This window comes from Terrapene carolina, unplaced genomic scaffold (assembly GCF_002925995.2).
Source record: "Terrapene carolina triunguis isolate 2854851 unplaced genomic scaffold, T_m_triunguis-2.0 Scaffold95, whole genome shotgun sequence".
Taxonomy (NCBI): domain Eukaryota; kingdom Metazoa; phylum Chordata; order Testudines; family Emydidae; genus Terrapene; species Terrapene triunguis.
The window spans coordinates 42498264-42513826 of NW_020664446.1; the positions used below are offsets into that span (position 1 = coordinate 42498264).

The window sequence follows — 15563 nt, forward strand, 5'->3', positions numbered from 1 at the left end:
CAAAAGAAGGAAGAGAGGAGAAGAGTGCTGCTGTGGTTCTTATTTTTCTGAGCTCGGGATACTGTACTAGAATTCAAAAGCATTTTGCATATACTTATTCAGACTGTGAAGAAAGAAATTTCCTCCTCCCCTCACCTCCACTTAGAATTCATTAGCAGGTAAAGATGGAGAGAGCATTTGTCTTCTCATTAGGCATTGCATATTCTTTCTTGATGCACTGTGTATTCTCAAAGGGGATGGTACAAATTTCCCCTGGCTCCTGGACAAACCAAAACAGAATACATACAGTTACAGTAATGCTCAGCATGTGTGATATAGAGTTCTTTTCTTCTTCAAAATGCTTTGCAGATGTTAATCCTCACAACCTGTATCATTTGGTAAGTATGTGGCCATTTTACAGATAGGTAAATGGATTTACCCCCAGTCATAAAGAGGACTCACTGTCCAATAACCCAGGACTTCCAGGCTCCTAGTTTTGTATTCAGACCACAGCTCACTCTTGTCCAAGAACTTTAAATCAAGAAACCATCAGCTTCTTTTCCAGAGGGGACATGGGAACAATCCACCCAGCAAGAGGTAAGCTGAGGCACACCCGAATGCATTCCACACTGGCATCCCAGACAGGAAACTGTGTAACAATGAGAGATGCTGAGACCCAGTAATTTTTAGTCCCTGACTGGGTTTTCCAAGGTGAGTGAATAACGTGTTCCTTATTGCAGCATGGCATTTATCCGCCTTAAAACAGAATTAAAATACTTTTAATTCTTTGTCACCTCCAAACTCCCAACCCTCCACCCCCCCCATCAGTAAGTTAAAGAAATAATACAGAAGCAGTACCATCTTGACTCCAGAGTATCGATAGCTCTCCGTTAATTCCTTCTTAGACTATTTCCAGCCCATCCGTGTGAACACTTTATTAAAAGCTCAGGGTTTTATTAAAAAAGGATTTATTTACCCTCCCCCAAACCCCTCAAACTTTATTTGGCTAATGTAAAATTCTCCTTTTTCTGTTTTTTAAGCATGGGGCTGTTTCAGATGATTGCTTTTTAAATCTTCTCCTTCCATCCATGTGGGAGTGGGTTATTCTGTATTCCAGCACTCTGCTTCCCATTTTACACCCTCTACTTTGGGGCCTTACGTTATGGCCTCACCCCTCCTTGACAGTCAGATGAGTTGTTAATCCCTGTAAGAATATTGGGAGCTTTTAGGAGTAGCTGCAGCCACCAGTTTACCTGACAGATACATTACCACCAGTAGACGTGAACTTCCTGATTCAGCTTGGGACCCTCACTAGTATATAGTATATAATAACATGGACTTCTCCCAGGTGACAGTGGCAGAGTTACCTCTGGTTTAGAGATGGAGGTAACTGCCTGCCTGGTATTGGAGTTTCCTGGACAATAGGCTTTCATCTTGTGATGATCCAACAGACAAAGTTAGGGTGTCTTGTAAGAAGAGCCAGGGAAGAAACTAGCTGCCAATCCAAGAGGAGTTGAGAGAGACAGAGTAAGCGAGGAGGAAACTTACCAATTACTTAGTTTCTTCATATGAGGGAGCACCTAACAAGGTTGGAGCTGTCAGGACTTTCACTTTCACTCTGTACAGCTACCATGGATTGCCTTTATATTTATTAACATACTGAGGATGTTTCTGAATGGGGCTCCAGAAGTATTTTTTTATTTCCCATTTGATCTTTGCAGTAAATGGAGAAATTGCATCAATTTGCATTTCTGCTCCCCTTACGTGTACACTGAGACACAGCAGAACATAGGTGTAAACAGAACCTGCTCCAAGTTGGTGCCAAGTTTCTATTGGAGCGTCAGAAATTAGCTATCATGATTTCAGATATGTCTATCATTCCTGAAATTCGCCAACTAAACATGGGACGGATTAGGGCAAATTTTGGGGGGGAGGGATTTCTTGGCTTTTTCAGGACATCAGAATATGTAATAAAAGCCTGGTACATGAGGATGCCTAAAGAAAATATAGGATGTAGAGAGAGGCCTTTCTTAGGGCCACATAGATCCAGCTCCCTTCCAGCCCTCTGCTACTTGGATCTAGAAGTGCTTTTCCGCAGATCACAATTTGCTCTGGGATAGTGGATAAGTGCTCTGCATTTGAGGCTGTTACCCAGGTGCTCAGCGGTGAGGGCAGGTCATGACTATATTGTCATGTTTCATTTCACACAAAGCAATTAATTGAAGATGGACATTTAGGACCTGATACTTTGAATTCAGTGGAAAGACTTTCATGACTTTGATGGGTTTTGGATCAGGTTATTAGTGGGAGACCTACAAACTCCCGGGAGTTTCATTCCACTCGTCATATTCATGTGAGGGGAGCATCATATAAACAGGACTGCACGAAAGATAGTCACAGTCTGATAGGCTATAAAGGGAAGTGTAGCAGGTGGCAATTGCGGTCTCTTCTGTGCTTTCGGGAAATGGATGTCTGAGCAGTGGAGGTGAGGCATCATATCCACTGTACTGTGTGTTTCACTGCCATGGATAAAGTGTGAATCCTTTTCAGCAGGGCACAAGGAGGGGCTTGTAAACAGGACTGGGGAGAAGTAGAGAGGGTTGACCCACAGTTGCAAAAACAACTCCATGAAAACCTGTGTCAGACCCTCCAGAGCCAGCCAAAGCCCTAGTTTCCAGTGTTGCCAGTCCTTTAATCCTCATGACCAGATGGTGAAATACCATCTATCTTGTGGGTTACCCCATGGCTCTTGCAGGTGGCTTTTTCTAAAAAGAAAATCCGTAAACCCTGACAGCAGCATCAGTACTCTTAGCTTCTGCCTCTGGCCACGATCATCCCACTTGGCACCCACAGATGGTGGATTTTCGTAAGATAAACCTGCACCAAAATAAACAGGGCCATTACTATTCCTGTGCCATCACTAGCCCCTCTCCCCCAGCTGTTGCTTTCCCTTTGAAATGTATGGCACAGCTTCTGACACTTATCATTCTGAGCTGCTCCTTCTCTTTTGACAGGCGATGAGTGAACTGTCAGATAGGCCAGCGCTGCATCCAGTGTCTTTGGAATGGAGAAGCACTTTAGTTTGCCATTGAGCAACTGGAGGCTCCTCTCCGGTGGGAATAGTAAATTGAAGTGTACCATGTTTAGGAAGTGAGCACTGAATTGTGTGCATTTAAGTCTTGCTCTCTTTCTCTCTCCTCTCTAAATCCCAGCTCTCAGCTCCCACCTGCCTCAGTTTCCCCTTTCCCTGCTGCTTGTAAATACCATCTTTAGTTGTACTTGCAGATTTGGAAATCACAATTACTCCTGGCGATTTAAAGGCTCTCTAGTGGCTGCTGGATCCCAGCAGCTGAGTGCTGCTCAAAGGTCAGTGACCTGGGGGTTATGCTTAATGCTATCAAATAAAAGTGCAGATTTACTTGGAGTTTATTGAAATGCCATGGAAGGTTGAGGAGAGAAATATACACGGCCCAAAGAACTTCCCTTTTATTATCGTCAGTTCCATTTATTCTCCACTTAGTCCCTCTGTGCTTCATGGAGTCAGAAAGATTGCTGCTCTGAAAGTGGGGGACTGAAAGTCTGAATTTCTGTGGGAGAAGCTCTCTCGGTGGTTTCTCCAAGGTAGCTCAAGGCTGTTTTTAATTTCTAAATGAGATTATTTTGATGTCATGGGATCACTTCCATCTCCTGCACTGTCAATGAGGTTCCCCTCTATTTGACTTGTGTACTTTGTATGATTTGTGCACACACACAGACACTGACAGGTATTGCATCTTTGCATGCTTAAATATTTGCACATGCTTAGGCAGGCATGCACAGACACATATATGCAAGCACATACACAGGAGCAAGTATGCATACACCTAGCCACCCCACATCGGGGTACATCATTATACCAATAGGGACCCAAATATGCACATATATGCACTGCATGCACACTTACATGCACACATTGTCATGCATGCACAGTGGCACGATTTTTTAAATTCAGTGCAGCTCATAAAAAAAGCTGTAGTTGTAAAGAAAAAACCAAACAGTAAGGTTGGTTAAATAAATGGTGGAAACTCTAGGGCTCCAACGTTCGGCCTTCAGCTGATGAATTGTGACATTGGTGGAATGCAGCCAATGCTAGCGTGTCGCGCTTCCTCATTAGACATGCAAATGCCACTGTTGACATTTTCTCTCAGGGTGAAATAAATGCCTCTTTTCCCGCTCTCAATAAACCAATGAAAACAGAGCAGTTTAAAATCATAAATGTGTGCACACTATATTAATTACTATGTTGTGCGTGCACGATGTGCCCATGCATGGACTCACCGCAGCCTCATAAGTGAAGCCAAAGCTAGAGAAGCCAGATAGTGAGTTCACCTACATGAATAACATTTCTGGTTCAAAAACTAAAACTAATCCTTGGTCAGTCTTTGTCCATTTACTGTTTACTTGGGGCTCTTGGGCTTGTCCATGCTTTTGGCTTTTCACGGGACTACTCGTCATGTGACTTTCCTGAAGGAGCTTGTGTAAGTGGCTGTCTGGCAGAGGCAACCATCCATAGACAGACTCCTGTTCTGAGCTTTGTTCTGACCCTCATTCTGTCTATAGCTTTCGATTAAAATGTAACAATTCTTTGTAGTTCTTCCAGTCAATCAGGTAGCTGGCCAGCCCTGATCAGTATCTCTGGTTGCCAAGAAAGCCTCATTCAAAGAACACTGAAGACAAAAACCAAAAGAAATCAGAGCTGAATATCAAATGGGCAGGTAGAATCCGTGTATCGACCATTGTTGAGATGTATGGTGGGAAAACGATTGCTTTGTGGGATATGAGTCCTGATGTCCCAAGCTGAGGAAATTATTGCTCAATGGAAGTCCTTTTTCTAAAATTAAAGAGTGTATAGGTTTCCTTATAAACTAAAAGCTCCAGTCCATGTATCTGTTATAGTCTTAGTCTTTTTGCCTTAAATGTGCTACAGCTTCCTTTACCCTCTGCTGAGATTTCTCTGTTTTAGCTCTCAGTGTTAAGTGACCCTTTCAGCTCAAGCATTAATTGCAACATTCACCTTGGTGACCTAGCTTCAAATTCATCTACTATAGGTAGGTGGCAAGTGACAGTGAAATGAGTTTGTTGGTGTCATCATAGTCCCTGGTGGACATTTTCTCACTTCACAAAACTACCACATGATTCATCTCAATCTGCTCAGACGACCTTGTGTGTTACAGATCTAGTTCTGCCTTGGGTATTACAGGTCAAGATCAAGGTATCTTGGCAGAGTTTTGTGGGGGGCATGGGACTTGAATAGCAAAGGGTGTTGCAGGACAGAAATAAGCTGCTTTAGTGGCGCTGTATGCAGGAAGCTCCTGATTCTCACAAATACTTAGAACATTATAAAAAGAAATTACATTAGCAATGTAGTTCAACTGTTATACTTGCTTTGTCATGAAGTTCTGTGATACACTCTGTTCTTCTCATCCCCTGAGTGCATGTGAGATAAGTCTTACACATCCTGCAGTACAGTAAAGCACAGGAAAATGATACAATGGAAGTCTACAAGGCCTGGAACGTTGACATCTTCCTTTCCTTCCTAGGGTACAACTGTGCGTATGATAACGGCAATTGACCAGGACAAAGGACGGCCCAGGGGTATTGGATACACCATTGTCTCAGGTAAGTCATGTGGAGACCGTATCATGAGCCCATGGTTGGCGTATGTTGGAAGTGAGGGAGAATTGGCCTTTTAAAGAACTTTCACCTACTCTGTCCAAACTTGAAAAACTATTTTTATTAAACTAACCACTTAATTGTGATGTTATTGGTCTGTAGTCAGTTCTTTAATATCAAACATGGCTAATTACCAAAACCTACTGGAATAACTGAAATCTCTGTTTTCTGATGAGTCTCTTTTGCCTTCAGTGATGTCACAATCCATTGTTAGTGACGTCTCAATTCTCTTGAGTGGAAATAGTTATTTTGCCTACTTTTTGACAATGTTTTATATTGTGACCTTTCAGAGTTTAGTAACATGCAAGGTATATGCAGCATGACTGCTATATGCATTTCCATGTCCTCAGCACCGACTCTGCGCTGCTTGCTTTGTGCACCTTTGGATGCGTCTAGCTCATATGAGAATGCAGTTCACCGTTCTGGATGTATTCCACTGGCTCAAGGCTGTATGCAGTTCACCTTATACAAAGTAGCAGGTCTGCAAGGGGATTAGGAGAGCCCTTAGGCATTTGGCCATGATACTGTTGCTTTTAGAGAGAGAATATATGTAATGGTGGACAGTGTGGTACATGGTTATTTTCATGAGTTAAGGATCACTGCATAACTTACAAGTGATGGAGTAAAACAAAAGTTTAAGTATGGTCATCACTAAGGAATAGTTCCATTTCATACTGCACCAAAGGGGATGTCTGCAGATGGTTAGGCATAAGCATTTTGTTATTGATACAGTTGTCATTTTATTGATATAGTTATGGAAATAGTGTGATGTATTACCTGCTGAATTACTGAGACCATTTTCTGCAACACCTAAATGTTCCCTAGTCATCTCCCATTAAAGTATTGGCCCGGCTCGGCATGACTCTGCTTAACTTGTGAGATTTAGTAGGATCACAGCACAAGCTGGTATGGCTACTTGCTATTTTTTCAATGAATTTAGTACTGGTGAAAGAAGCTGGATTAATAGTGTAAGAGCTGGCTTTCACCTCCCACCACCAGTCTCTCTTAACCCTACCTGTATGTGTCACCTCAAAGGGTGAGGGAGTAATTCACTCCCCCATACGTATTCTTCTTTCTCCTGGGGCTGCCATCATATTATGCCCTCAGTTCTTCTTCTCCTTGGTCAGTAGGCATTTCCCATGCTTCATTGGGACAATGGGCCAGAAAACAACTCCTTGTGGGAGAGGTTTGCTTAATCTATGCCCTTTAATTGCTTCTTTGAAGTGATCTGTGTGAAATTCCCAAGCAATCTAAAACCACTTGAGTTATAGTAAAACTTGATTAATAAAGATAGAATCTGACTTCAGAAAAAACCTGAATGCAATTCTCCTTTCTGCATGGATTCCACTAGCTCAAGGCTAAGATACATAGAGATAAGATACCTGCAACAGCTCCTCTAGATAGATACCATGCAGGTAGTTACAAGGAAATAAGCATTATCTTCTGTTTCCCATACATACATCCTTTCTCTTCAGCTTGACAATGACCCCTTTTGCAGGCCTCTATTTGAGGGACATAGCCTTGCATCTCAGGTGTCCCATGTCGCCCTTCCTCTCTCTTGTTCTCTGGGATCCCAGCCCTTCATACTTTGTGATGCCTTTTAATAATGGTGGTTTGGACAGAATCCAGTGGCATATCAAGTATGCAGGGCTAGGTTACAGCAGCATTTCAGCAATGGAGTGTTTGAGCAGGTGTCTCTTCTTTGGTGAAGTGTAACAATCTGTGTCCTCCATGCAATGACTATTGTACCCTGTGTCTGCTCAAAATTCCCACCCTCCCCTCCACATCTCACTCTGGAGTTACTTCAGAGTTTTCTTTCTCAAAGCCTAGTGTTTCAAATATGTCTTTGACATTGCCTGCACCTCAATCAGCCTGAAGGGTCAGGGTGGCTTGATCCTGGCTTTCATGTCCGTTGTCCCTGGCTGGAAGTTTTAGTCTGAATCCAGCTCAATCTACCTTTAAAGATACTGGGATTATACATTTGTATAATTCCCTTCTAACATTTTTTTCTGATATACATACAGTATGTATTAACTGACCGATTGATGCTGACCTGTCACACAGGGATATCAATCAGAGCAAATTGCAGTGGTGGGTTTTTTGTGATGTAGACACTGATTCATTGGGAACTAGACTGGGACCATAAAATCATTTCTCAGAGGCCATCAAGCAACCTTCAGATGGCAAAGACTTTCTGCAACTGCTGACCTGTGCTGCATTCAAACCCATGACCTAGAAGTGAAAGGCTCTGTTATTCAATTACTCCTCTCCCAAGATCCATTCTGTAGGCTAATCCTCTGGAACGTCATTTTCTGAGTGCTGCTCAGTATATAGCTATCACCTGTAAATTTCTCCGCTGGCTTGGCTGTTGAGTTTGTCTTGGGATAAATGTGTATTCCCATTAATAATGACACTTGGTTTTCCCACTTGCAAAATTGTAGCTTTTGCCTGTGTTCCTAATTGACAGCTTTGCTGCTCCCATCCCTTTCATTCGTTCCTATGTGGCCAGCGTGATGCCCGGAGATGTCGGGGAGAGGGGCAGGTTCCTCCTCGGCCTTTTATGCACTAGACTTTTAGGGGAAATCTCCCCCTAGGGTTGGCAATGATGGGAACACAAGTGTAAACAAAGCGCCGATGATCACAAGCATTTTTACCCATTTGATCTGTAGGCCTGCTCTAAGGAGCATTAGACTATGCGGTAGTAATATCCCCAATGCCCTGCCTACATTAGTGCTACTGCCTACGTTCAGAGTCGCACTGGTAATAATGGAACAGTGGGAAACTTCCCAATAAATCTAGTGTAGACTCAGCCCTTACATGATACTGCATGTTTTCATTGCTTTCGGCAACCTGTTATGCTCAGCTACATCATGCGTGAGCAGAATTTCCAACAACATTTCTCTTTCCACACAGGTTGCCTTGTGCTTCTAAAATCAAGTTCTCTGAAGCACAGCTATGGATTGGCCTTGAAAAATGTTTAGGGTTGAGGGAAATTTGTGGTGTGAACATGGCCTTTCTCATCCCTCTGACTTTTGGGGAGTATTCTGTAATTGCTGTCAGCCTAGAGGTCACTTTTCTTGCCAAAAGGCTGGACACTGACAAGATTTTAGCCATGAACCCCACTTGGCCTGTTCCATCTGCTCTGAGAGGTTCCCAAGCCATCTCAAGCTCTTTGCTGTGGCCTGGTTTTCTCATACATCCATTCTTTACTTTGAATTTTGATTGATTTTTATGTCACAGAAGAATTCTTAATAGCTTATTCCCTTCCTTCCCCTCAAGTGGACGATCCTTTTAAAAACAATACCATATGATATTAAAACACTGTGTGATTTAACTATTAACCAAACTAAGTTATTAACCAATCAGGATGCTTTTACTATGTTATTAACCAATTGCAGTTGATAAAATAATACTTAGTCATTTTGCTGTGAGAATAATATATATAAACTAAATATTTCCCGTCATACTGTTTAAATATGAATCTATAGTACTATAGTAAATGGAACAATAAATTCACACTACTGTGGCTCTTTTGGGTAGTGTTGATTGCTAATTTGGCTCCTGAACCACTGAGGTGTCAGTATCAGTGTGAAAGGGAACTAAGAACAATATTACAGACCCATCTGGGAAGCCTAAATTTTAGCTTTGAAGAAATGTGATTTTTCATTTCACTTCACTTTTAGGTATTTTTCCTTTAGCTTGTCAACTGCTATACAAAACAGACTGTGCCTAGATTTGAAATATTTTTCTGTCTGCTGGCCCAAATCTGCAAACCAAATGAGCATGCATGCATTTTACAGGTCAGCTAAGTTTGCTCATGTTCACATCAGGCTCTCTACTCTATTAAAACCCCAGGGCTGGTTTTTAAAAGCAAGCAAACAATCCCCAAATTTCAGCTTTACACATGCTATGTTTATACTTTTGTTTTATTCCTTTCTTACAAAGTAGCCGTTAACCTGTTTTGGGAATGTGTTCTGTCACCTGGCTAGTGTAACTGTCTTGTCTGTGCTGGTCCAACCATTACCCAGTCAAGATATAGTGGGAATAAACCAAAAATGCTTGTGTGTATGTGTGTGTGTGTGTGTTGTGAATTGACAGTCACAGTCAGACACAAAGACACTTGGATTTGCTTGAATATGCCAATAACTTAATCACTGCCCATGGATCTGGGTGGGGGTGGGGTGGCAGCTACTGTAGGAGACAATCATTAAGAACACATCAAAGCCACAAGCGATTAAACTGTTTTGCATTTTTTGGGAAAGTCGAAAACATAGGAATTTAAAAATATTTTTGAAACTGTCCATCTGTCATCCCTCCTGATAACCTCAGCACTTTCCAGTATGGTAATGTTGCTGAGGTCTGAGGAGCAGCACATTCATGGACAGATTAAGTGGCCAGTAAAAGAGAAGGATTTGAATTTAAAGGTATGTATGGAGCACCAGGCAAATAGATTGTCTAATGTATGCCAGAGAACAAGTTGAAGCATATTGGGCCTAATTCTAATCTCATTTACGCCGGTTTCAAATGGCATATCTTTAATTTTGCTCCTCATTTACCCCAGCGCAAGAGCAGAATCAGGTGTACCATGTTGAAACACAAAGCAATGAAGACTCCCAGTAATCTGTGTCCTGAGATGGGATAAAGGAATGTTGCTCCCTCACTCTGAGTCCCTCACTGCCTTTGCCTTAAACCAAAGATTTCCTGAAAACTGTATTCTGGGATAAAACCTCTAGGTTCCCTGCTTCTGCTTTTAACTGAGTTGTAACCAATTACTGACGTGGTTTGTGTTCACAAACAACATCATGACTGAAGCTTGGTTAGTAACCTCATCTGCTAACAGTGTTTCATCCATGCCAGAGACGAAGGCTAAGCTCACGGGAATCTATTACCAGCACAGCATGCTCTATTTGTGGACCTCCTAACAGTGCCTATGGAATGGGATTGGCCAGATTGTGACACCGCAGAGTGCATTGCCCCATGTGTTGCTGGTACTGCCCTAGGTTCATGTCTTTGGGGCACTCTATCTCCTGCTGACACATTAGGGGATAGTTACCCATATGTCTGCAGAATGCACTAATACAAACATAGTCAGGAAGTGTATGGTATGGCTGGGTGCACAAGTTTAGTTTTAATGGCAGAAAAGCTATGATGTGGCCACAGCCTGAACAGTTACTTGTAACTTGTTACGAGGATGCTTCCTCTAGCCAGTTACAAAATCACAGTTGTAGATGACTAGCCCTCTGTCTGTTCCACTTAAGAGAAAGGTACTTTAAATTCATGATTCATTAAACTCATGCTGGCAGGTCAATTTAGGCTCAACATTTAAATTTTATAAAAATAAGCATGAACAGAAATGACTCTGACTTCTTTTGAATCAAGTCTCTTTAAAATTTCCATGCCAATAGTTTTTTTTTTTTTTTTGAAGGAATACGTTACCTTCTCATGTTTTATATTCCAAACATTGAAACATTCTGTTAATGCATCCTTGCAAAATTCTACTCACACAAGGCGAATAGTTTTCTGGCAGTCAAATAAAACATCATTAATTCGTCATTATCCTTAATCATTATAGTAAAAGTCAATGAGTAGATTTTGTGCCTAGGCAGGTAAATTTTCATGACAATTTTGCAAAGCTGTATAACATATGGGTATCAGGAAGTTAATTGAATTAGCAAGTGACTGTAAGCAAAAGTGAAAATGAATAATAATAATTGCTAGCTAGCTCTTATACAGCATATCTCATCAGTAGATCTCAAGGTGCTTTACAAAAGAAGATAAACCTCACTATCTCCACTTGACAGATGGAGAAACCAAGGCACAGGGATGGGAAGTGACCTGTCCCAGGTCAACCAAAAGACTAGTGGCAGAGCTGGGAATAGAACCCAGGTCTCCTGAATTTGCTAGTGCTAGTGTCTAGGCAACACTATCTCTATTATCTACTAATTTAGTCTGTTTTTATTGTCCACACTGTGAAAGTACAGCAACAAGTAAACTGGATGTTTATCATTCTTTCCGTTTTAATAAGTTATGGTGTTAATATCACTGGGAAGGACATTTTAAAAAAAAATTCTGAATCGTAAATTGACATTGTCCATTTCAGCCCCCCACCTCTGTTAGATGTGCATTAGATTGTTCTTCAGGATATACTGCAGACGCTCTTATTTATGCAGCTATCTACAAGCACAAAGTTCTCATGACAGGAAAACAATAAAACTACAAGATTAATCATATAAAATAAGTCTTAAGGTGTAATCATATACTGTTCGGTTACAAAGATATTGAAGTCTGAAATCATACAGAATCCAATGTTCTCATCCGTATGCCTTTTTTCTTGGTTGGCATAGCTGAGGAGTCCACTGTTTCCAGCTAGCTGGCTGGCTTGGCTACATACTAGTTTAAAGATTTCTTCCCTCAATGGAGAAATCCTTTTTTAAATTTGTTTTTCCTGAGTCAATTAATATGCTTCTCTCCATGAAAATAACTATTTTGACAATTTTTTTGACATTCAAATTTTAATGAATAATTTAATTGAAAAATCCAAATTTTAAAACTTTCTCTAAACTCTACACTTAACCGGTATGGAGATAGCAATATCAGAAGCCGCCAGAGGCTTGTCTACACTAGGGCTTCCATTAGTGGAGCAGAACCATGGATAGCAATGATGGGAATTTTTCTGCATGTTTCCATAGAGAGGTCATGGCCGTAGAATCAATATCATGAAAAAAATGTTGGAGAGGGGCAAGGAGACTGGCTGCAGGCTGTTTTTCTTGGAATTCTGCATGTGGGGCTACACCTGTGCAGTGTAAGCTTTGCTGATGATTTTGGTTATATCCAACATTGTTCAGGGTAATACGGATCCCTGTGCATACTGTAAGTGGAATTCAATTAGGAAAAAACTGGCCTTGATCTAAGTCCACTCATTTCTCTCCTAACAAGCAATTAACACACACAAACTCAGAGTCAAAACCTTTCTTGATTCCTCACAAACCGGGTCAACAATACTAAAACCAAGAGAAAATGGATAACATCTGAGCCTGAAAGAACAAGAGAGAGCTTCTAGTAGGGAGCAGTAGTGAAAATAATGATGGTTGTGTGGGTACATGCCAGTTAACACTGAATGCCATCCAAAAATCAGACTGCAACCAGCCTTCTCACACTGCTGTACAGAATCTCTCCCTTATCGAAGTTCACTAGCTGCCTTGGCAGGTTGGTGATGCTCAGCAGTTGAGGTCAGGGCTCCGTTTGAAGGACAGATCATTAATTCAGCAAAGTAATCCATGACTCCTTTTGTGGCAGATTTATGAAGATAGCCTCTGTCCCGAGGACTCTGCCTCATCATCTTTCATTTTCCAGGCAAAGCAAATGACTTGTTATATAACATGACATGTTCTAGATAAGACTTTTCATTTAGGGGAGCTCTCTGGGCTAAGGGTGATTGATTTCCTGGAACCATCCAGGGTGCACCAGGTAATGGGAAGGCAGCAAAACTAGTGTTTGGGTGTTCAGGGCCTCACTAGCCTCTAGAAAGAGAGAAACTAAAGCTGGCTGGACATTAGCTGATGCATTTACAACTCTCAGAATCCCATTGTGCCATTTTAACTATTGTTCCCCCCCTCCTCATCCTGTTTTCAGCATCCTGCCCCCTTGGGGGAAGTGGGAGCAAGCAGCTCCAGTGTTCCAGACTGCAAGGCACCCAGTGACTGCTGCTGTCTATGGCTGTGCAAGGCCTCACAAGTGGGGCCCCCCATGGCCCGGGCACTGAGTGACCACCAATGTATTGGGGAAATGCTACTAGTGTGTGAGAACCAGAACTTTCTTTGTTGGGGTAACCTGAGTCATGTGGTGGGCAAGGTGAGAGATTCAGGGTATGCCAGCTGAGGATCTGGCTCTATATTTTTGGTGTTTGACTCCAGGCTGTTCTACATCTTCACCACAGTACCTATCACGAGCTGAGTACTTCTTCCCTAATGTTTCACATTGGCTTCTCTCTCCCACTGCCCCACTAACTGGACTCAGCTTTCACCTAAAGAACTTTTTTTTCTCCACCTGGGGATTGGTTGACAGTCTCTGTTCATTCAGTTCTGAGCTTCCCCATCTGCTGTTCCACCAGTGGGAGCCCTTCTCCCCCTAACCTACAGCTCCTGGAATGACACAGTAGCTCAGGTGACACCACTGAGATGAAAAATGTCTATTGGTTTGCTAATAAGAAACTGGGACTGTTAGCAGAGCAGTGTAAGGAAATGCTCAGCACTGACACAGCTGGAGAATAATCCTGGGGTTTGGGGCTCTAACAAAAAGCTGAACACTTTCATTTTCACTCAGAGCCTTTCTGGAAAAGGAAAGGCAGTTTTTGCAGGTGGAGAACTATCATCTTGCCTCAGAAAGCTGTTTTTGCTATAGAAATAGTGAAATTTCTCTGAAAAAAATTGGTTTCACGCAACTCTGACTTATATAGAACTTTGAGAACTGAAGCTGAGGGAAAGAGGAGCTGCATTTCAGAACAGAACCTCACCTACCAGTTCCTTACTTAGGAACCAATTGTATGGTGCCGAGCACCCCTTGTTAGATATGGAGTACCTTTAACTACTCTTGAAGTCAGTGGGAATGGAGGTTGCTTAGTATTTTGCAGGATCAGGTCATTGGAGAGCAGCACGTTTTCATACTAGCAGCTACTGAATCCACCTAAGATATGGTGATTTTAATGGCATTTTAACAGCAGGATTTTCATAATTAACTAGACACCAAAGGAACTTTGATGGTACTCAAGCCATGATAGGCAAACTTAATGCCACCCCTCACCCCCCATATGTAAAACCCAAATCCAGTGACTTGCGCATCAATGGGCATCTGTTTCAAATTGGGTCTTTCCCCACATCTCCTGGCCTGCCGTGTGATGCCATGTGTATTTACAAGGGGTGAGAACTACAAAATTGGTTCCATTCTGCTACCCTAAAAGCTTGTGGGATGGTAAATGCAAAAGTGCAGAGGCACAAGCATGTGTATGCTTGAACACCGTAAATCAGAATGAGGAAAGCCTATTCCTTCACCTGTATAGAATAACTTCCAGTGATTATGGGGGTAATGTCTAAATGGTGTATGATAAAAGTACCACTAGCATTTTGTGAAATCAGGTAAAGTGAAAAATCTACAGCACTGGGGACTAATCCATATCCAGTGGAGAAGGACTTGGACAGTTGTGGTTTGGTGTATGCAAAACTCAATCATGTTTCCCCCTTTCAAGTGGCATTAAACAAATCATTCAGGTTTTGATGTTTCATTTATGGGCCTGCATCCTGAGTTGTGACTTGGAGCAACTGAGCAGGATGTGGTTGCTCCCCTCGTGTTGGGGCTGTTCTGTGCTGGGCCAGTCCCCCATCACAGGTGAGAGAGCTGTCTACAGGCTGCTAACTTACACTGGTTGCCAGGGACCCCAAGTAGTTGTTACAGCAGTCTGGGATTCCTGGGATGCAGTGATGAGTTGGTCAAGGCGCTCTTTCCCCCAGCCACATCCCCTGTACTGGCTGTAGGGGGAAGGGTAGCACAGAAACCAGTATGGCAGCTCGGTGCTACCTGAGAATCCTTTTACACAGGGCAGATCCTCCTTTGACTGGTTAAGCGGGCTTTAGGGAGCTTTGTGCTGATAGAACAGTTGAGGGGAGGATCCAGTCTATGGTCTGTGGTGACATGGTATGTTTCCATCCTCCTTTGTAACATTATTAAGCTAAAATAATAACCTCCTTTTCCCCTTTGAATAACTTTGCTTGTGTTCTAAAATGGAGGGGGTGATAAATGAAAGGAGGGGGGTAGCTTCCTTTTATGGACATCCAGCCAGCCAGTTAGCTGTAAAATCCCTCTTGGTTGCTGTTATCTAC

General features: G+C 42.2%; 1 protein-coding gene across 1 annotated transcript in view; it reads left to right on the top strand.

Moving 5' to 3' along the window:
• The window catches only part of CDH23 (cadherin related 23), a 495748-nt gene that overhangs the window by 196708 nt on the left and 283477 nt on the right, over positions 1 to 15563 (top strand). Inside the window, exon 8 of the mRNA XM_029911383.1 lies at positions 5559 to 5637. Within this exon, the coding sequence (XP_029767243.1) occupies positions 5559 to 5637 (79 nt within the window). The remainder of the gene's footprint in view (positions 1 to 5558; positions 5638 to 15563) is intronic.